The sequence below is a fragment of the Heterodontus francisci genome, chromosome 2 (genome assembly GCF_036365525.1).
Source record: "Heterodontus francisci isolate sHetFra1 chromosome 2, sHetFra1.hap1, whole genome shotgun sequence".
NCBI classification, from domain to species: Eukaryota; Metazoa; Chordata; class Chondrichthyes; order Heterodontiformes; family Heterodontidae; genus Heterodontus; species Heterodontus francisci.
Genome location: NC_090372.1, coordinates 154646194 through 154669382, shown reverse-complemented (window position 1 = coordinate 154669382; position 23189 = coordinate 154646194). Strand labels below are relative to the sequence as shown.

The following is a 23189-nucleotide window of genomic DNA, read 5'->3' as shown; positions in this document are numbered from 1 at the left end:
GCAGCAAAAACAGAAAGGGAATGTGAGACCACCAGGTAGTGTAGGAGTCCCTTGTGGCCATCCCCCTCTCTAACACATACATCGCTTTGGATATTGGGGGAGATGGCTCAGTGGAAAGCAGCAAGAGCCAAGTTCATGGCACCATGGTTGGCTCTGCGGCACAGGAGGAGAGGAAGAAAAGTGGCAGGGCTATAATGATAGGGGATTCAATCGTAAGGGGAACAGGCAGGCGTTTCTGCGGCTGCAAATGAGACTCCAGGATCATATGTGCTAGGGTCAAGGATGTCTCTGAGCGGCTGCAGGGCATTCTGAGGGGGGAGGGCAAGCAGCCAGTTGTTGTGGTACATATCAGTACCGATGACATAGGTTTAAAAAAAAAGGTCCTGTGAGCTGAATATAGGGAGTTAGGATGAAAATTAAAAAGTAGGACCTCAAAGGTAGTAATCTCAGGATTACTATCAGTGCCACATGCTAGTGAGAGCAGAAGTAGCAGGATATATCAGATGAATACGTGGCTGGAGAAATGGTGTAGGGGCGAAGGATTCAGATTCCTGGGACATTGGGACCGGTTCTTTGGAAGGTGGGACCAGTACAAGCTGGATGGGTTGCACCTGGGCAGGACCGGGACCAATTTCCTCGTGGTGGGGGGGTGGGTGGGTGTGGGGTGGTGTTTGCTAGTGCTGTCGGGGAGGGTTGAAACTAGAATGGCAGGAGGATGGGAATCTGAGCAGGGAGACAGAAGAGAGGGAAACGAGGATAGAAATGAAAGATAGAAAGGTAAGAAGCAAAAGTGGAAGGCAGAGAAAACAAGGGCGAGAAACAAATAGGGCCGCAGTGCAAAATAAAGCTAAGATGACTAACAATGTTAAAAAGACAAGTCTAAAGGCATTATGTCTTAATGCGCGGAGCATTCGCAATAAGGTAGATGAATTAACAGCACAAATAGATATAAATGGTTATGATATAGTAGCAGTAATGGAGACATGGCTGCAAGATGACCAAGGATGGGAATTGAACATTCAGGGGTATTCAATATTTAGAAAGGAAAGGCAAAAAGGGAAAGGAGGAGGGATAGCATTGTTAGTAAAGGAGGAAATCAATGCAAAAGTGAGGAAGGATATTGGCTCAGAAAATCATGATGTGGAATCTGTATGGGTGGAGCGAAGAAACACCAAGGGGCAGAAAACATTGGTGGGGGTTGTCGACAGGCCCCCAAACCGTAATGGAGATGTAAGGGATGGCATTAAACAAGAAATTAGAGATGCATGCAATAAGGGTACAACTATAATCATGGGTGACTTTAATTTGCATATAAATTGGTCAAACCAAATTAGTAGTAATACTATGGGGGAGAATTTCCTGGAGTGTGTACATGACGGTTTTTAGACCAATACATTGAGGAACCAGCTAGAGAACAGGCTATCCTAGACTGGGTATTGTGCAATGAGAAAGGATTTATTAACAGTCTTGTTGTGCACTGTCCCTTGGGGAGGAGTGACCATAACATGATAGAATTCTTCATTAAGGTGGAGAGTGAAGTAGTTGAATCTGAAACTAGGGTTCTGAATCTAAATAAAGGAAACTGTGAAGGTATGAGGCGCGAGTTGGCTATGGTAGATTGGGGAACTTGACTAAAAGGATTGACGGTGGAAAGGCAATGGATAATATTTAAAGAATGTGTGCATGAATTACAACAATTATTCAGTCCTGTTTGGCGCAAAAATAAAACCGGAAAGGTGGCCCAACCGTAGCTTACAAAAGAAATTAGGGATAGGATTAGATCCAAAAAGGAGGCATATCAAATTGCCAGAAAAAGCAGCAAATCTGAAGATTGGGAGCAGTTTAGAATACAGCAAAGGAGGGCAAAGAGGTTGATTAAGCGGGGGGAAATAGAGTATGAGAGTAAACTTGCGGGGAACATAAAAACTGATTTTCAAGCTTCTATACATATGTGAAGAGAAAAAGATTAGTGAAGACAAATGTAGGTCCCTTACAGGCAGAAACAGAGGAAATTATAATGGGGAACAAAGAAATGGCAGAACAATTAAACACATACTTCCTTGTCTTCACAAAGGAGGACACATATAACCTCCCAGAAATGTTAGGAAACTAAAGGTCTAATGAGAGGGAGGAACTGAAGGAAATCAGTATTAGTAATAGAAATAAAATCGTGCTCGGGAAATTAATGAGATTAAAGGTTGACAAATCCTCAGGGCCTGATAATCTGCATCCCAAAGTACTAAAGGAAGTGGCTCTGGAAATAGTGGATGCATTGGTGGTCATCTTCTAAAATTCTATAGACTCTGGAGCAGTTCCTACAGATTGGAGGGTGGCAAATGCAACCCCACTATTTAAAAAAGGAGGGAGAGAGAAAAACAGGGAACTACAGACCAGTTAGCCTTACATCAGCAGTGGGGAAAATGCTAGAGTCTATTATAAAGGATGTGATAGCAGAACACCTAGACAGCATAAACAGGATTGGGAAAAGTCAGCATGGGGTTACAAAAAGGAAGTCATGCTTAACAAATCTACTGGAATTTTTTGAGGATGTAACCAGTAGAATAGATAAGGGAGAACCAGTGGATATGGTGTATTTGGATTTTCAGAAGGCTTTTGATAAGGTCCAACATAAGAGGTCAGTGTGCAAAATTAAAGCAAATGGGATTGGGGTAATATACTGGCATGGATTGAGAACTGGTTGACAGACAGGAAACAGAGAGTAGGAATAAATGGGTCTTTTTCCGGGTGGCAGGCAGTGACTAGTGGGGTACTGCAGGGATCAGTGCTTGGGCCCCAGCTATTCCCAATGACTTGGATGAGGGAACTAAATGTAACGTTTCCAAGTTTGCAGATGACACAAAGCTAGGGGGGAAAGTGAACAGTGAGGAGGATGCAAAGAGGCTCCAGTGTGATTTGGACAAGTTGGGTGAGTGGGCAAATGCATGGCAGATGCAGTATAATGTGAATAAATGTGAGGTTATCCACTTTGGTTGTAAAAACAGAAAGGCAGATTATTATCTGAATGGTGATAGATTGGGAAAGGGGGAGGTGCAACGTGACCTGGGTGTCCTTGTACACCAGTCGCTGAAAGCAAGCATTCAGGTGCAGCAAGCAATTAGGAAGGCGAATGGTATGTTGGCCTTCATTGCAAGAGGATTTGAGTACAGGAGCAGGGACGTCTTACTGCAGTTATACAGGGCCTTGGTGAGACCACATCTGGAGTATTGTGTGCAGTTTTAGTCTCCTTATCTGAGGAAGGATGTTCTTGCCTTGGAGGGAGTGCAAAGAAGATTTACTAGGCTGATTCCTGGGATGGTAGGGTTGACGTATGAGGAGAGATTGGGTCGACTAGGCTTTTAGACTAGAGTTTAGAAGAGAGGGGATCTCACAGAAACCTATAAAATTCTAAAAGAACTAGACAGGCTAGATGCAGGAAGGATGTTCCTGATGGCTGGGGAGTCCAAAACCAGGGGTCACAGTCTCAGGCTATGGGATATGCCATTTAGAACCGAGATGAGGAGAAATTTCTTCACTCGTAGGGTGGTGAACCTGTGGAATTCTCTACCGCTTAAGGCAGTGGAGGCCAAGTCATTAAATATATTCAAAAAGGAGATAGATATATTTCTTAATGCCAAAGGGATCAAGGGATATGGGGAGAAAGCGGGACCAGAGTACTGAATTAGATGATCAGCCATGATCTTTTTTGAATGGCGGCACAGGCCCGAAGGGCCGAATGGCCTACCTGCTCCTATTTAATGTTTCTATGTTTGCTGGTGCCATCGTGCTGGAGATGGCAGAAATGTTGGAGGATGATCCATTAAATGGAGGCTGATGGATGGTGGTTGGGGACAAGAAGAGCGTTATCATGGTTCTGGGAGGGAGGGGAAGGAATGAAAGCAGAGGTCTGTGAAGTAGATCGACCTTGGTGGAGGGGGGATCCTCAGTTGAGGAAAAAGGAAGATATATTGGAAGCACTAGTCCGAACAGATGTGAAGGAAACGGCGAAACTGGAAGAATAGAATCGAGTCCTTGCAGGAAGTGGATGTGAGGAAGTGTAGTCCAGATAGCTGTGGGAGTCCGTGTGCTTATAGTGAATATTGGTTGATGCCTATCCCCAGAAATGAAGACAGAGAAGTCAAGGAAGGGGAGAGTCGGATTTGGACCATGTGAAGGGGAGGCGGTGACGTAGTGGTATTTTCACTGGACTAGTAACCCAGAGATGCAGGGTATTGCTCTGGGGACATGGGTTTGTTTCCCACCACGGCAGAAGGTGGAATTTGAATTCAATTAATAAATCAGTTCAGTTCAGAGATACAGCACTGAAACAGGCCCTTCAGCCCACCGAGTCTGTGCCGACCATCAACCATCCATTTATACTAATCCTAGACTAATCCCATACTCCTACCACATCCCCACCTGTCCCTATATTCCCCTACCACCTACCTATACACGGGGCAATTTATAATGGCCAATTTACCTACCAACCTGCAAGTCTTTTGGCTTGTGGGAGGAAACCGGAGCACCTGGAGAAAACCCACGCAGACACAGGGAGAACTTGCAAACTCCACACAGGCAGTACCCAGAATTGAACCCGGGTCGCTGGAGCTGTGAGGCTGCAGTGCTAACCACTGCGCCACTGTGCATTAAAAGCTAGTCTAATGGCCATGAAACCTTTGTTGATTGTTGTAAAACTCATCTGGTTCACAGATGCCAGCAGAGTTCCTTCCCTAAAGGACCTTACCTGGTCTGGACTACATGTGACTCCAGACCCACAGCAATGTGGTTGACTCTTAAATGCCCTAGCAAGCCACTCAGTGGTATCTAACTGCTTCGACGTCAATGAGGAATGAAACCGGACACACGACCCGGCATTGACCTAGGCACCGGAAACAACAATGGGAAACCCAGCCTGTGGACCCTGCAAAGTCCGCCTTACTAACATCTGGGGCTTTATGCCAAAGTTGGGAGAGTTGTCTCGTAGGCTAGTCAAGCAACAGTCTGACATAGTCATATTCACGGAGTCACATGTAGGCCAGACCAGGTAAGGACGGCAGATTTCCTTCCCTAAAGGACATTAGTGAACCAGATGGGTTTTTACACCAATAGTTTCATGGCCATCATTAGACTAGTTTATTTTTAATTCTAAGATCAATTGAATTCAAATTGCACCATCTGCCATGGTGAGATTCAAACCCATGTCCCCAGAGCAGTAGCCTGGGTCCCTGGATTACCAATTCAGTGACATTACCACTACGCCACTGCCTCCCCCACATGGACTGCAGCGGGTCACGAAGGCAACTGACCACTGCCTTGCCGAAGGCAATTAGGATGGGCAATAAATGCTGGCCTAGCCAGCGATGCCCACATCTAATGAATGAACAAAAAAAGTGAGAGAAGGGTGGAAATTGGAAAGGTTGCGTTTGCTGACAGCGCAACCACTAGGTGGCGCTGCATTGGCACATGCACAAATGCAGCCCGTGTCACTAAAACGTCACAGTCTGCGACGTCCAGGCAGCTGCCAGGACTAAAGATGGCACTGCTCAAATAATCACACAAAGGCAACGTAAATACACGACCGCACAGAGTGGGGGGCGGGGGGAACGAGTGGGTGGGTGGGGGAAAAGCGAGCGGGAGGTGGGAGGAAGAGAGCGAGCGGGGGGTGGGGGCAGTGGGGGGTAGCGTGGTGGGAGAGCGAGCGGGCTTCCCACCCCCCTCCCCAGTTTTTTCTCTGCTTCTGCCGCCCTCCACCCCCGCTCTCTTCCCGCTTCCCCTCTCCCGCTTTCCCCACTTACCACATTACGCGATGGTCAACTGTGCATGCGCCAACCAGTCCTGGCACTGCTGAATGCAGCGCACACGCAGAGAGCAGGAGCCCGTTTTGCGCATGTGCGCAGCTTGATGACTTCAATGGCCAGTTGCGTTGTCAAGAATCACTTTTAATTTACATTGTTTCCAATTCAATTTTTCAGTTCAGGACGAGAGCAGGAAGTGGCACTGTGCAATCATCAATGTACTAGAAGAAGAGGTGAGGGGGTGGGGGGAGGCCTGAGTAGGACTGGAACAAGAATGTTTCAAATATCCCATAAAAAGGCAGGCATCGCTAGGACCCATGCAGATACCAAAAGCAACACTTTTTATTTGAAGGAAGTGAGTGGAGTTGAAGGAGAAATTGTTCAATATGGGAACGTTGAGCCAGGCGGAGGAAGGTGGTGGATGGGGGCTGGTTGGGCCTGCGTTTTAAAAAGCAGCGGAGAGCTCTCAGACCATTCTGGTGGGGGATGGAGGTGTAAAGGGGTTGGATGTCCACGGTGATTAGGAGATAGGGCCAGGAAACTGGAAATTGTTGAAGTGGTGGAGGATATTGGAAGAGTCATGGATGTAGGTGGGAAGAGACTGGACAAGGGGAGTAAAAATAGAGTTGAGATGGGAAGAAATCAGTTCAGTGAGGCAGGGACAGGCTGAAGCAGTGGTCTACCAGGGCTGTCTTGCTGTGGATTTTGGGGAGGAGGTAGAAGCAGGCTGTGCGCATTTGATGAACTGAGGTTGGAGGCCGTGGAGGGACAATCTCTACAATAGATGAAGTCAGTGACAGTCCTGGACATAATGGCTTGATGTTCGATAGTGGCGTCATGATCAAGGAGGAGGTATGAGAAAGTGTCTGAGAGTTGGCGTTTGGCCTCTGCTAGGTAGAGGTCAGTAAGCCAGACAAAAACAGAACCACCCTTGTCAGCAAGTTTGCTGACTATGATCGGGTTGGACCTGAGGGAATGGAGTGCAGCAAATTCAGAGGGAGATAGGTTAGACCGAGTGAGGGGAGCAGAGAAACGGCCGATGTCACACCGGCAGTTCTCACTGAAAAGATCGGGGGTGGGTAGAAGCCAGAGGAAAGGATCCAGGTGGAGGGAGAGTATTAGAATGAGTAAAGGGGTCTGTTGAGCGGGGGGATGACTCCTGGACAAAGAAGTAGGCGTGGAGGCGGACACGACAGAAGAAGAGCTCAGTGTCATGCTGAGCTCGAAATTCATTGAGGTGGGGGTATAAGGAGATGAAGTTGAGACCTTTGCTGAGGGCAGACTGGTAGAGGGTATTATGAATACACAGCAAGGGGTGAGGTTCAAAGAAGAAGTAGGGTCGAAGGGGAGGGGAAGAAGAATCCAGAGGGGTGTTGGATAATGAGTTGTTGAAGCTTGCAATCCTTCACACATGAAAGGAAGATAAAAAGTTTTTTGTTAAAGCGCCAGATGAGGTGAAGGGTGAAATTAAACTGTGGGCCAGGACAGCTTTGAGACAGTGAGTTGGTGCTGCTTGAGAGAGAGGTCGTGAGTGTGTATGTGGTGGTGCATGGCATTGAGAGTGGATCTTAGGATGCGGCGAGAACAGCGACTTGAGAAATGTTGAATATCTAGGAGGTATCTATAATCGTGGGTGGATCCGAAACACAGAAGTTGGAATTTCAGTTGGAATCCATGTGGAAAATGTTGGAACTGGAGACAGTTGCTGAGGAAGGAGGTGTGGCTGTGAAAGCCACATTTTTCATGTTTTCATGTCTCTTTTTGTTGGTTCATTTCTTCCCCCCCCCCCCCCCCCCCCCCACCGTTCATTCTTAATGCCTTTACTTTGTGTTTGGACAGCTGCTATTCTGCCATTTACACCTCATCTAGACACACCTTTTGTTACTTGGCTTTGTACCATGAAATCTTGGTGATTTAATCTCTGCTGCCATCTACCCTATCACAGACCTTCTTTTGTATTCTTCTTCCACCCCCCCCCCCCCCCACTTTCACTTGCTGAAAACCTATTACATGCACAGTAATAGCATGCACAGAGCGATCGTCGATGTCATCTGTGTCCCCGAACATTTGTCTGCTTGCCACTATGAATCTGCGCATGCGTACACCGCGTCACCACATAATGACGACAGATGTAATGATATCCGAGTTTTGCCTCACCTCTCAATGGCTGCGATCGCCACCTCCATACCCCCCAACAGTACCCCGCTGCCTCCTGCGATTGCTGCCTCAGTTGCTGCTTCTCTTCCCCACTCCCTCCCACAATCGCGCTTCTCTTCCCTGCTCCCTTCCGCGATTGCCGCTTACCTTCACCGCTCACACTCCATTCCACCGTTGTCTCCCGCTCCTGACTGCTCGCTGCTCGCTTCCCATCAATTCGCTGCTTCCTCCCACTGCTCGCACACCACTCGCTCCTCCCCCCCGCTTTTCCAGGTGGATGTGGCGGGAAAATGTCTTCTGTATTGAAGCTTAGGATTGTGTCTTTTTAAAAACTGAAAAAGGATTTCAGTGGACATTGTGACACCTGCAAATAGTTGAACTTTATGGATGTTTTGAAAGGAAGTTCAACTAAAGCTGAACTGGTAAACAAGGATTGGAATGCAGGTAATTTCAAGAAAGCCAGCAAGGGGTTTACCTCAGAGCTACCCTCAGTTATGGCCAGAGAGAATTTATGACTGGGCATGTGACTTGTTTCAGGAAGGTTTTGGTTTCAGTTTTGAACTTTAAAAAACCAGTGAGTTTGGACAAAAAGCAGGTATTTGAAATTTGATTTTGACCTGCCTGGAGATCCAAAGAAGACCCAGAAAAAGTATTACCTCTCTGTGAAGGAATCCTGCATCTCTTGAGAAGAAACCCTGTAATTCAAATGTGGCAGATTCCTATTGCCTCCTGTCTCTGAAGAATCCCTGCGTCAAGCTGTACTGTTGCCTCCTGGGTTTAAGAAATCCTGAATATGGGAAGAAACCTTTTATTGCTGTACTGTTGCTGTAAGACCCAAGAAGATCCGTGTTGCTGCACACCTGATGGAAGACCTTGTGTGAAGCCTTCTACTGTTGAAGTTCTTCGAATGCCTACCCAGCACAAACTGTTCATTAACCTAGCCTGGAAAAACTTTGAGTGGCATCGAACTATTCTACTGGGATACCTCACCAAACTGAAGAACTTCCTTCCAGATCATGACAGACTAAGTTTTTTTTTGTATTCCTTTCAGTCCTATTAAACAGCTGTAAACCAAAATCCCTTTTTTTCATGGTTAACCACTTTTTGGATGTATGTGCGTGTGCATGAGAGCTAGGGAAAAATAAGGAGCTTTAATATCTCAATTCATATATAGATTTACATCATTATTGGTTAAGACTTGGTTTTATAATAAACAGTTAATTTTGTTGTTGATTAAAGAAACCTGGTTGGTGTGCCTTATTCAGGGACAAATAGCATATCTAATTGGCTACTTCAGTAAGTGGGAAAGTTTATTGATATGCTGTGACCTGTGGAGAAGTGGGACTGAATTAACAGTGCTCCCCCCCTGCCTCGGTCGTAACAGTGACAAATTGAGCCGTTTTTATTACTGGCAGCTGCCTGAGACGTCGCAGACAGTGACGTTTCAGTCGATGAGGCTGCATTTGTGCATGTGCCAAAACTGCACCACCTAATGGTTACATTATCAGCAAATGCAGCCTTCTAACTTCTGCCAGTACTGATGGAAGGTCACAACTAGAAATGTTAACTCTGTTTTTTCACTCCACAAATGCCGCCTAACATGCTGAGTATTTCCAGCATTTTCTACTTTTGTCCGTCTGCGACACCTTTGTTCATTCCAGTGTTACACTAATGTTTAATTAACCCTCCCACAACATTTTCCTGGAGAACCATAGTAAATGCATCATCTGTTCATTTGTCTTTATACTCTAAATACTCTTAAATATGAGACAGCAATTTCATAGAATCTTAAAATCATAGAATGGTTACACCACAGAATGAGGCCATTCAGCCTGTTATGTCCATGCCAGCTCTCTGCAAGAGCAACTCGGCTAATCCCACTCCCCTGCCCCCTCTCCTCCCCCTGTAGCCCTGCAATTTTTTCCTGTTCGGGTGCTTATCCAATCCCCTTTTGAAAGCCATAATTGTATCTGTTTGCACCAGACTCTAAGGTTGTGCGTTCCAGATCCTTACCAATTGCTGCATAAAAGTTTTTCCTCATGCCATCGTTGGTTCTTTTGCCGACCAATTCTTGTCCTCTGGTTCTCGACCCTTCAGCCAATGGAAACAGTTTCTCTCTATCTACTCTGTCTAGACCCCTCATGATTTTGAATACCTCCATCAAATTTCCTTTCGACATCTATACTTTTCTCAAACTCAACATGAACTTTCATTTTCAGATATATTTGCCATTTCCTTCCCTTTTGCCCCTATGTCTAATTTTGAATCAACAAAAATCCTATTAGATCAATACAATTCTATGTTAGAATGTTACCTTGGAATGTTAATTTATAAAATAACATATAACACATTAAAATAACATTTTAAGATTTTGGACAGATTTAATGTACAATAGAAAAGATTTTTAAGTTTGTTTTTTTAATTACAGCATGGTCCTGTTTGTAATGAGAAACTGGCATTAGAAAATCAAAGAATGTTTGCAGAACTGGAAAAACATAAATGTCTCCATGCAACTGAAAAGGAAAGCCTCTCTCAGCGAATGCACAACAGAAGTACACAGACAGAGTTGGTAAATTAAGCTTGTACCTGTCTTCATCTATTCGTGTAGTTCTGATGCCCAAATTTTTAATTATTTCCTGTAATTAAATTCTACTTTTATATTTTATTAACAATCCATATAAAGTTTGTGGGACTGTTGCACTTACTGGTTCCAGCAGGTATAGGCGTGGCATCATTTACAGCATTAATTGATGAAGCCTTGTGTTGTCATAGCAGCATACAAGAGGGACTTAACAATATGCTGTTTATTTTGCTCGGCCAAACGTAATGCACAGGTCTTAAATTTGCAAATCAAATTGAAGAGGAATACCTCAGAACAGTGTTGCTTTGGTGCAAGTTTCAGCATACCTTGGAGCTGATAAATTGAGCGTTACGTAAAGCTGTTTTAGGCCTAAGGTTTGAGCTTGTGTTAAATGAAGCTATGAATTTGGGGAAGACTTAAAAGTAAAATGACAGGATTTTTGTCATTTGTTAACTTGCTACCAATCCGTAATTTGGCACAGAGTGAAGCAGAAGACCATCATAAATCCCAGGAACATTCTGGTGACCCCAAGAGCATACTATCAAATGAAAAAAATTCTGAAGAAGGAATCGAAAGTGCCCTCACAAAACAAAGGTTTGCATGGTGCAGCAATTTGCTTTTCAAGTTTGAATACTTAATGTTGAAAGCATGAATTAACTGAGCAACATTTGTATTTTACTTTGCTGAGTTCGATTTTAAAATTCAATGTGTGAGACCATGATTTTAAAAACTGATTATCTAATTTATTACTATGTGCTTATAGAAAGTGTAATTATGCAATGATTTGAAGTGCATTTTCCGGTGCAATCTGGTGGCTTTGAATTACCTAAACCACATCGCCCTTTCCTCTTGGCCACCAAGCCATACGTCCCCCAAGGATGCCACTACTATAGCCCGGAAATCGCATCTTTAGTTTCTCTGCTGTCACCCCTCTTTTACTCTCCGAGTTCAACCTATTGATAAGACCCACCTCCTGCTCTCGCGACCTTACACCCAATAAACTGCTGTCCACCCAACTTTGCTTCCTGGTCCCCATGCTAGTTGATACTGTAAATAGTTCCCTCTCCTCAGGTACTTTCCCTGTCCTTTTCAAATCTGCCATTATTCCCCCCTCCTTCTCAAAAAAACCCACCCTTTGCCCTTCCTTCCCCCCCCCCCCCACCCCCCCATCCTTGCAAACCAACCCCCCCCACCATCTCAAATTTCCTTTTCTTCTCCCAAGTTCTTGAACATGGTCACTCCTTTCAAATCCATGCCCACCTTTCCTACAACTCTGTTTGAACCTCTCCAATCAGGTTTCCACTCCTGCGACAGCACTGAAACAGCCTTAATCTAAGTCAGAAATGACATCCTCTGTGACTATGACCATGGTGCATTATCAGTCCTCAATCTTCTCAACTTGTCTGCAGATTGTGATGAAGTTAACAACACTATCTTTCTGCAAATCATCATCTCCGTTATCCAATTTAGTGGGATTGCCTGGTTCCAGTCTTGCCTATTTAGCCATAGGCAGAGAATCTCCTGCAATAGCTTCTCTTCCCACCCCACACCTGACCCTCTCATGTCCCCCAATGTTCTGACCTTGTTCCAGTTCTATTTCTCATCTACATGCTGCTCCTCAAGCACATCAATGAAAACTCAACATGACAACACCTGGCTCTGCCTCATCACTTGTACAACCTCTCTAAACTGCGTCGCTGTCTCTGTTACTAAATGGCTTGTCTGTCATGCAGTCTTGGATAAGCTACAATTTCTTCCAAATAAACATTGGCAAAACTGAAGGCACTGTCTTCAGTCACAGTCACAAACTCCCTTCCTTATCCACCGATTCCATCACCCAACCTGGCCACTGTCTCAGACTGATCCAGACTATAGGCAGCCACAGCATCCTATTTGACTCTGAGTTGAGCTGCCAAATCCATATCGTTTCCATCAGAAAGACCACCTACTTCCACCTCCCTAATATCACCTGTCACTGCCCCTGCCTCAGAGCATCTGCTGTTAAAACCTTAATCCATGTTTTTGTTACCTCCAGACTTGACTATTCCAATGCTCTCCTGGCTGGCCTCCCATCCTGCACTTGAGCTCATCCAAAATTCTGCTGCTCGCTCCTAACTCAGCAAATCCTGTCCACCCTTCACCCTTCTGTTTGCTGATCCACATTGACCCGAGGTCCAGCAACACCTCGATTTGAAAATTCTCATCCTTTTGTTCAAATCCCTCCATTCTATCCTCTTCTCTCTCTAACTTCCTTTAGTCCTGCAACTCTGGCCTTGTGTATCCTTCTGTTCCTTCACCCCACTATTGATTGTTGTTCCTTTAGGCATTTCGATTCTAAGCTCTGGAAATCCCTCCTTCCATAAAGTTTCCACATCTCCACCTCTCTCTTCAAGATGTTCCTTATAACTTATTTATTTGATGAAGGTTTTTGTTACCTGTCCTAATGTTTACTTCTTTGGTTCGGTGTCAGTTGTCTTATTATGCTCTTGTGAAGTGCCTTGGGGCATTTTATCATGTTAAAGGCATGGTAGTTGTATTTAAATTCATTTTGTAAAAACAGGTAATGTGTTGTATAATAGTTCACTCTTGACACAATTGTTAATCTTGTACCTTAAAATACTCTTGTGCTATTATTTTATCCACTTGTATAGAAATAGTTTGCAAAAGACCAATGAGAGGCTCTTGAAAGTGTTGTCAGAAGTGGTTAAGACGACTGCGGCTGCAGAAGAAACTATAAGTAGGCATGTTTCAGCCTTCCTAGAGAGATCAATCAAGGGACAGCCTTCTATGAGAACATCTTTGTGGGAACAAGATGCACGAGAGTCCATTGAGCCACTGCAGCCTTTCACATTCCAGAGCCACGGAGTTGTAAAGGGTATGTCTGTGTTGACATTGCTAACTTACTAATCTCATCAAATGAGAGTAACTTATTGATAGCTGACACGGTCAAATGTGAAGTATAATTGGACATTGTAATAAGGAGCAAGATATATTTTAATTTATCTTCTTCCTTCCTCGCATAATTCTCCCTTGCTCATGTGATTACCTAAACTATGGTTGTTGGGAGACTGTGTGTAGGAGGGAGTATCAGAGCTCGGCTCAATCCTCTCCTCACTGGACAGATAGCATTCATACAATTTGAATATGGAGCTTTTCAACTCGGTATGATCCATTGTACATTGGCCAAAGTGGAATAGTTTATGGGAAAGGGTTCCATAGTATGGGACTAAGATGGCTAAAGGCTGTCGAACTGAAGGTGGCATGGAGAAGGGGTGGGGGGAGGAGGTTGCAATATTGGAGCTTGAAGTCCACTTAGAGCTAAAAGAGGAATGATGCCATGGGCGGATTTGTAGATGTGGATTTTGAATTCTTTCTCTTGGGAGATGTGCAGCCAATGGAGCCAGGCAAAGACGTGGGCAGTAGGGAATTAGAATGTAGTACAGGACAGGAAGTTCTTGACAAGTCAGAGTTTATATTGCGTGTTACTGCAGAGGCCATCAAACATGGTGTTCAAGCAGTTGATTATGGATGTAATATAAACATGGCTGAGAGTGTCAGTAAGGATGAAGAAGAATTAAAAGCTGGTAACAGTCATGTTGTGGAAATGGAAATAGGTAGTTGATTGATGTAATATGGGATTTTGGAGCTAATCTCAAATAGACCACTGGTATCAGGAGCTCCTAACGAATCAAAAATGTATGAGTGGATTACCACAAAATGAACACACATCATACCCAATTGAATAATAGATCCACTATGTGCAGGTATGCAACTTCAACAACAGCTGTTGGGCTTCCTGTAACCTAAACATAATAGACATCAAACCCTGGATATGTGAGCCTATATTCTCATACCTAGCCTCGAGGTAATGCCTCTCAAGAGATGCTGTTCCTAGTTTAAATTTCCTCATCAGCTATGTGATGGACATCTTCCTTCAGTGTGCAGTGTCCATCTGCCATGGTGTTCTTGATGTGTAAGTCCAATATGCCTACTAGACTCTTCATAAATGTTTGATCCAGGTTCTCTCCTGTGTAGCTTTGTCAGAAGTTTAACCCTCATGAAGGTGCTCAGTGACAGGTGGATGTAAGCCAGAGCCCATCATATTTACAACAGTTTTTTCTTCACTGTCATAAAGCTGCCTCACAGCTTTGTTTTGGATCTTAAATGTAGACTGAAGGAACCCTCTTGCACAACTAATAGTTCAGAACCATAAAGAAGGGAGTGATTTGCATTTAGATTGTGTTTTATCCCAAAAGGCTTTACAGCCATTGGATTATTTTGGAACTGCTGCCACTGCAAGCACAGCAAGGTCCCAAAATAATGAATGAATAACCATATCATTTAGTGTAGTTAGTTGAGGGAAGAATATTGGTCCGAACAATTGAGTAGTGCAATTGGATCTTTTACGTGAACCTCAGCTGTAAGATGGAACCACAGTTTCAAATCTCATCTGAAAGCACATTCTCAGTACCGCACTGAAATGTCAGCCTAAAATCTGTGCTCAAGCCCATCCTAGAGGTTGAAAATACAACCTTCTGTTTGAGACCAGGCCAACTCCTAAGCTGAAACTCTAAAAGTGAACTGTCAGAGCGCATCTTCTGGACCACAAGTTTAACCTGAGCTAGAGCTTTGTTTTCATGAAATAGTAGGAGAAAGACTATAGTGCCCTTCACCCCTTTTCAGCACAATTCCAAAGAACTGCATCCGGAGTACATTTAGCATCTGTGGCAGACAGGGTGGAACAACAAGTTAGATGCTGGTCTTTCACTGTTGGTAGGTGGGTTCAAATGCAACTGGAAAAATGTGAAGCTGTGAGAGTTCTGTGTAAAATGAATTTGGGCAATATCAATCCAGTTTGTCATGCTTCACTGCTTCTAAGTTTATCCAATTCCCCCTTAAAAGATCCAGTTGTGTCTTCCTCGACTACTTTTCATGGCAAAGCATTCAATGTTCCAGCAATTATCTTCTCATTCTCTGGCTTAAATTGATGGGAACATGGGAAGAGGAGTAGGCCATTCAGCCCATTGAGCCTGCTCTGCCATTCAATTAGATCATGGCTGATCATCTACCTCAACGCCACTTTCCTACTCTATCTCCATTTCCCTTGACTTCATTTGTCTCCAGAAATCTATTGATTTCTGTCTTGAACATGCTCAGTGATTGAGCTTCTGCAGTCCTCTGGGGCAGAGAACTCCAAAGATTCGCCACCCTCTGAGTGACGAAATTCCTCCTCATCTCAGTCTTAAATGGTCTACCCCTTATTCTGAGATTATGTCCCCTGGCTCCAGACACACCAGCCAGGGGAAACATCCTGTCCACAACCACTTTATCACGCCCTGTAAGAATTTTGTAAGTTTCAATGAGATCACCTTTAATTCTTCGAAACTTTAGAGAATACAGGCCCAGTTTCCTCAATCTCTCCTCATAAAACAATCCCCCCAACCCAGGGATTAGTCTGGTGAATCTCAGTTGCACTCCTTCTATGGCAAGTATATCCTTCTTTAGATAAGGAGAACAAAACTGTACACAATACTCCAGGTGCAGTCTCAGCAAGGCTCTATACAATTGCAGCAAGACATCTTTACTTCTGTACTCAAATTCCCTTGCGATGAAGGCCAACATACCATTTGTCTTCCTAATTGCTGGCTGTGCCTGCATGCTAGCTTTTAGTGATTCATGAACAATGACATCCAGGTCCCTTTGGACACCAACACTTCCCAACCTCTCATCATTTAAGAAATCTTCTGTCTTTCTGTTTTTTTCTACAAAAGTGGAACACTTCATACTTATTCGCATTATATTCCATCTTGCCCATTCACTTAACCTGTCCAAGTCCGCTTGAAGCCTCTTTGCATCTTCCTCACAACTTACATTCCCGCATAGTTTTGTGGCATCAGCAAATTTGGAAATATTACCTATGCTGAAGTAGCATCCTCAAAAAACTCCCAACGGGTTTGTCAAACATGATTTCCTTTTCATAAATCTGTGTTGAGACTAACCAATTTTACCATTATTTTCTAAGTGTCGAGTTATCACATTTTTTATAATATATTCTAACATTTTCCCTATTACTGACATCTGTAGTTCTCCTCCATTCTCCCTCTTCCCCCCCCCCCTTCTTAAATAGTGGGGTTACATTTTCTACTTAGCAGGAACTGTTCCAGAATCTATAGAATTTTGAAAGATAGCCACCAGTGCATCCACTATGGATATATCCTGGATGTTCAGGGATATAGAGGATTCAGAGCTCTGAAAACAGTAGAGGCACTAGAGGAGTATAGAAAATGCAGGGGGGTACTTAAAAAAAAAAAAGTAATTAGGAGAGCGAAGAGGGGACATGAAAAAACACTGGCGGGCAAGATAAAGGAAAATCCTAAGGCGTTTTATAAGTATATTAAGGGCAAGAGGATAACCAGGGAAAGAGTAGGGCCCATTCGGGACCGAAGTGGCAATCTGTGTGTGGTGCCGGAGGATATAGGTGAGGCTTTAAATGATTACTTTTCATCTGTGTTCACTATGGAGAAGGACAATGTAGGTGTAGAGGTCAGGGAGGGGGATTGTGATATATTTGAACATATTAACATTGAAAGGGAGGAAGTATTAGCTGTTTTGGCGTGCTTAAAAGTGGATAAATCCCCAGGCCCAGATGAGATGTATCCCAGGCTGTTATGTGGGGCAGGGGAGGAGATAGCAGGGGCTCTGACACAAATTTTCAAATCCTCTTTGGCCACCAGAGGATTGGAGGACAGCAAAAGTGGTACCATTATTCAAGAAGGGTAGCAGGGATAAACCAGGTACTTGCAGGCTGGTGAGTCTAACATCAGTGGTTGGGAAACTATTGGAAAGAATTCTGAGGGACAGGATTAATCTCCCCTTGGAGAGGCAGGGATTAATCAGGATAGTCAGCGTGGCTTTGTCAGGGGATATCGTGTCTAACTAACTTGATTGAATTTTTCAAGGTGTTGACTAGATGTGTAGGTGAGGGTAAAGCAGTTGATGTAGTCTACCTGGACTTCAGTAAGGCTTTTGATAAGGTCCACATGGGAGATTGGTTAAGAAGGTAAGAGCCCATGGGATCCAGGGCAAATTGGATCCAAAATTGGTTCAGTGGCAGGAGGCAGAGGGTGATGGTCGACGATTGTTTCTGTGAGTGGAAGCCTGTGACCAATGGTGTACCACAGGGATCAGTGCTGGGACCCTTGCTGTTTGTAGTGTACATTAATGATTTAGACGTGAATATAGGAGGTATGATCAGTAAATTCGCAGATGATACGAAAATTGGTGGTGTCATAAATAGTGAGGAGGAAAGCCTTAGCTTACAGGAAGATATAGATGGGCAGAACAGTGGCAAATGGAATTTAATCCTGAGAAGTGTGAGGTGATGCATTTTGGGAGGACTAACAAGGCAAGGGAATATACAGTGGATGGTAGGACCCTAGGAAGTACCGAGGGACCTTGGTGTACTTGTCCATAGATCACTGAAGGCAGCAGCACAGGTAGATAAGATGGTTAGGAAGGCATATGGGATACTTGCCTTTATTAGCTGAGGCATAGAATATAAGAGCAGGGAGGTTATGATGGAGCTGTATAAAATGCTAGTTAGGCCACAGCTGGAGTACTGTGTACAGTTCTGGGCACCATGCTATAGGAAGGATGTGATTGTACTGGAGAGGGTGCAGAGGAGACTCACCAGGATGTTGCCTGGGCTGGAGCAGTTCATCTGTGAAGAGAGACTGTATAGGCTAGCGTTGTTTTCCTTAGAGCAGAGAAGGCTGAGGGGGGGGGACCTGATTGAGGTATACAAAATTATGAGGGGTATTGATCAGTTAGATAGGAAGAAACTTTTTCCCTTAGCGGAGGGATCAATAACCAGGGGGCATAGATTTAAGGTAAACGGCAGCAGGTTTAGAGGGGATTTGAGGAAAAAAAATTTCACTCAGACGGTGGTTGGAATCTGGAACGCACTGCCTGAAGAGGTGGTAGAGGCAGGAACCCTCTCAACATTTAAGAAGTATTTATATGAGCATTTGAAACGCCATAGCCTACAAGGCTATGGGCCAAGTGCTGGAAAATGGGATTAGAGTAGTTAGGTGCTTGCTGGCCGGCACAGACATGGTGGGCCTGAAAGGCCTGTTTCTGTGCTGTATAACTCTATGACTATCTATGACCTCCTTCAACATTCTGGGATGTCGCTCATCTGGTCCGGGGGATTTATCAACCTTCAATTCTGTTAACTTTTCAAGTACTACCTCTTTACTAATACTAATTTCTTTCAATTCCTCAATTTCACAAGTCCCTTGGTTGCCTAGTATCTCTGGGAGATTTTCTGTATCCTCCTCCATGAAGACAGACTAAAAGTGATTGTTCAGTTCTCCGCCAGTTCCCTGTTCTCCACTATAGGTGCTCCTGTCTCCACCTGTAATGGGCCCACATACGCGGTGGCGTAGTGGTATTGTCACTGGACTAGTAACCCAGAGACCCAGGGTATTGCTGTGGGGACATGGGTTCAAATCCCACCACAGCAGAAGGTGGAATTTGAATTCAATTAATAAATCTGGAATTAAAAAGCTAGTCTAATGATGGCCATGAAACCATTGTCGATTGTTGTAGAAACCCATCTGGTTCACTAATGTCCTTTAGGGAAGGAAATCTGCTGCCCTTACCTGGTCTGGCCTACATGTGACTCCAGACCCACAGCAATGTGGTTGACCCTTACATGCCCTCTGAAATGGCACTCAGTTGGCAGCTCACTGCCACCTTCTCAAGGGCAATTAGGGATGGGCAATCAATGCTGGCCTGGCCAGCGATGCCACATCCCATGAATGAATAAAAAAAAAAATTTGTCCTCGCTTATCTTTTCCTTTTCACATACCTAAAGAAACTTTTCTTCTTTGGCCTCTTTGTCTCAAGAGACAATGGGTAAGCGCCTAGAGGTCATCAGTGGTTTGTGAAGCAGCTCCTGGAGTGACTAAAAAGGCCAATTCTAGAGTGACAGACTCTTCCACAGGCGCTGCAGATAAAATTAGTTGTCGGGGCTGTTACACAGTTGGCTCTCTTCTTGCGCTTTTGTCTTTTTCCTGCCTTTTGCAGAAGCTTTTACAGTCCGCCTTTATGTTTCTGGCTAGCTTGAATTCATATTCTCTTTTCCCTTTCTTTATCAGTTTCTTGGTCATCCTTTGCTAAATTATAAATTACTGCCAATTCTTGGGCTTACCATTTTTTCTGACATCCTTATAAGCCACTTCCTTTGATCTAATGCAATCGTTGACTTCTTTTGCTAGTCACGATTGAGTCACCTTTCCCATTGGGTGCTTGTGCCTTAGAGGAATATATATCTGTTGTAGACCATGTAATACTTCTTTAAATACTAGCCATTGCCTATCTACCGTCAAATCTTTTAGTGTATTTTCCCAATCCACCATCACCAACTTGCCCCGCATACCTTCATAGTTTCCCTTGTTCAGATTTAAGACCCTAGTTTCAGAATGAACTATATCACATTCAAACTTAATGTGAAATTCTGTCATATTATGATCACTATTTCCTAAAATCTCCTTTCCGGTAAGGTTATTAATTAGTCCTTTCTCATCACATCATACTAACTCTAAAGTAGCCTGATCTCCAGTTGGTTCTTCAATGTACTGCTCCAGAAACCCATCTCCTAAACACTCCAGGAATTCATCCTCCACAGTATTAGTGCTGATTAGGGTTTGCCCAATCTATATGTAAATTGACATTGCCCATTATTACTGTATTACCCACGTTACATGCATGTCTAATTTCCTGATTTATACCATGCCCAACATCACCACTACTGATTGGTGGCCTATAAACAATTCCCACCAATGTTTGCTCCCCTTGCTGTTTCTTAGCTCCACCCAAACTGGTTCCATATCGTGATTCGTCGATCTAAGATCCTCTCACTAATGTACTGATCTCGTACCTTATTAAGAGCACTGCCGCATCTCCTTTTCCTTTTTGCCCATCCTTCCTAGATGATGAATATCCTTGGGTATTCAGTTCCCAATCTTGGTCACTCTGTAGCCACATCTCTGTAATGGCAATTAAATCTTACCCATTTACCTCAATTTGTGCTTTCAAATCATCAGCCTTGCTGTGAATGCTACGTGCATTCAGATAGAATACCTTTAATTCTGCCTTTTTAACATTATTCTGCATTCTGATCCTATTTGATGCTTGCCTTTGCTTTTTTTGTTTTCTAATTTCGCTTACTACTCTTCTACTTCCTGTTACCAATTTTGCTTCCCTCCAATCTGAGCTCCCTCTCAGGTTCCCATCCCCCTGCCAATCTAGTTTAAACCCTCCCCAACAGCCGTAGCAAATCTCCCTGTGAGGATATTGGTCCCAGTTCTGCTAAGGTGCAACCCTCTGAGAAGAAATTCTTCCTTATCTTAGTTTAAATGGGTGGCCTCTTATTCTGAAATTATGCCCCCTAGTTCTAGATTCCCCCATGAGAGGAAACATCCTCTCAAAATCTAAGCTGTCAAAACCTCTCCAAATCATGCTTCAGTAAGACCACTTGGCAATCATCTAAACTCCAATGAGTATAGGCCCAACCTGCTGAACCTTTCCTCGTAAGACAACCCCTTCATCTCAGGAATCAACCTAGCAAACCTTCTCTGAACTACCTCCACAGTAAGTATATCCCTCCTTAAATAAGGAGACCAAAACTGTACACAGTACTCTAGGTGTGGTCTCAACCACGCCCTGTACAGCTGTAGCAAGACTTCCCTACTTTTATACTTCATCCCCCTTGCAATAAAATCAACATTCTATTTGCTTTCCTAATTACTTGCTGAACCTGCATGCTAACTTTTTGTGTCATGTACGAGGACGCACACATCCCTCTGTACCACAGCATTCTGTAGTCTCACTCCATTTAAATAATATTTTGCTTTTCTATTCTTCCTATGAAAGTCAACAGCTTCACATCTTCCCACATTTAGAGTCTATCTGCCAAATGAATCTATCTATATCTGTTGTGTGCTCAAGCCTGATCCAGTACTGAGGGAGTGCTGCAGTGTCGGAGGTGCCATCTTTCAGATCAGACTGAGCCCCAAATGCCTGCTCTGGTGGCTGTAAAAGTTCCCAAGGCACTATTTCGAAGAGCAGCAGGGGAGTTATGCCCATGTCATGGTGAATATTTATCCCTTATTCAAGGTCACAAATGCAGACTATCTGGTCATTATCAAATTGCTGTTTGTGCTCTAATTGGATGCTGTGTTTCCTATATTATAACACTTCAAAAATACTTCATTGGCTTTAAAGCACTTTGAGATGCCCAGTGGTCGTGTAATGAGGTAGGATTAATAAGAGATATCGTAGTTAAGGATCCTCTAGGGGTAGCGATCACAACATAGTAGAATTTCAAATTCAGTTTGAGGACAGGCAACTTTGGTCTCAAACCAGTGTCCTCAACTTAAGCAAGGGCAATTATAGAGGTATGAAGAAAGAGTTGTCTAAAGCGGGCTGGGATAATAGGCTATGGGGAAGGTTAGAGGATGAGCAGTAGCAGACATTTAAGCAGATATTTCGTAATGCTCAGCAAAAATTTATCTTGGTCAGAAAGAAGGACTTGATGAGAAGGATGATCTACCCATGGTTAACAAAGGCAGTCGAGGAGAGTATCCAATCAAAAACTAAGGCATACAAAGCGGCGAAAACGCGTGGTAGGCCAGAGGATTGGGAATTTTTTAGGAACCAGCAGCGGATGACTAAGAAGCTATTAAGGAGGGAGAAAATTGATTATGAAAGTAAATTGGCAAGAAATATAATAACAAACAGCAAGAGCTTCTGCAGGGTATATATAAAGAAAGAGAGTAGCTAAAGTGAGCGTGGGACCCTTGGAGGATGCAACTGGAGAATTGATGACGGGGAACAGGGCAATGGCAGATAATTTAAACCAACATTTTGCCTCTGTCTTCACAGTGGAAGACACTATAAACATCCCACAGATATCAGATGAGCAAGGAGCTAATGGGAGGAAAGATTTTGTAACAGTCTCTATCACGAGGGACAAAGTATTTGACAAACTAATGGGACTAAAGGCATACAAGTCGCCAAGACCTGATGGCCTACATCCAAGGGTTTTAAAGGAAGTGGCTGCAGAGATAGTGGAGGCATTGGTCGAAATATTCCAGATCTCACTGGATTCCGGGAGGGTCCCAGTGGATTGGAAAACCGCTAATGCGACGCCCTTGTTCAAGAAGGGAGGGAGACAAAAAGTATCAATCTATAGGCCAGTCAGCCTAACATCGGTCGTTGGAAAATGCTAGAGTCCATTGTTAAGAAAGAAATAGCAGGACATTTAGAAAAGTTTAACACAGTCAAACAGAGTCAACATGTTTTTGTGAAAGGGAAATCATGTTTGACAAATTTGCTAGAGCTCTTTGAGGATATAACAAGCAGAGTTGATAAAGGGGAATCAGTCGATGTTGTGTATTCAGATTTCCAGAAGGCATTAGGTAAGGTGCATGTAAAAGATTATTGCACAAGATAGGAGCTTACTGTATTGGGGGTAATGAATTAGCATGGATTGAGGATTGGTTAACTCACAGAAGACAGAGTCGGGATTAATGGGTCTTTTTCAGGTTGGAAAGACGTAACTAGTGGAGTGCTACAAGGATCAGTCCTAGGGC

At 43.8% G+C, this 23189-nt stretch overlaps 1 protein-coding gene across 11 annotated transcripts in view; it reads left to right on the top strand.

The window, feature by feature from the left end:
• Positions 1–23189, top strand: part of akap9 (A kinase (PRKA) anchor protein 9) — a 362971-nt gene that overhangs the window by 182366 nt on the left and 157416 nt on the right. For all 11 annotated transcript variants that reach the window (XM_068012548.1, XM_068012537.1, XM_068012517.1 and 8 more), the window contains exons 20-22: positions 10378–10518; positions 11012–11124; positions 13182–13405. In XM_068012548.1, the coding sequence (XP_067868649.1) occupies positions 10378–10518; positions 11012–11124; positions 13182–13405 (478 nt within the window). The remainder of the gene's footprint in view (positions 1–10377; positions 10519–11011; positions 11125–13181; positions 13406–23189) is intronic.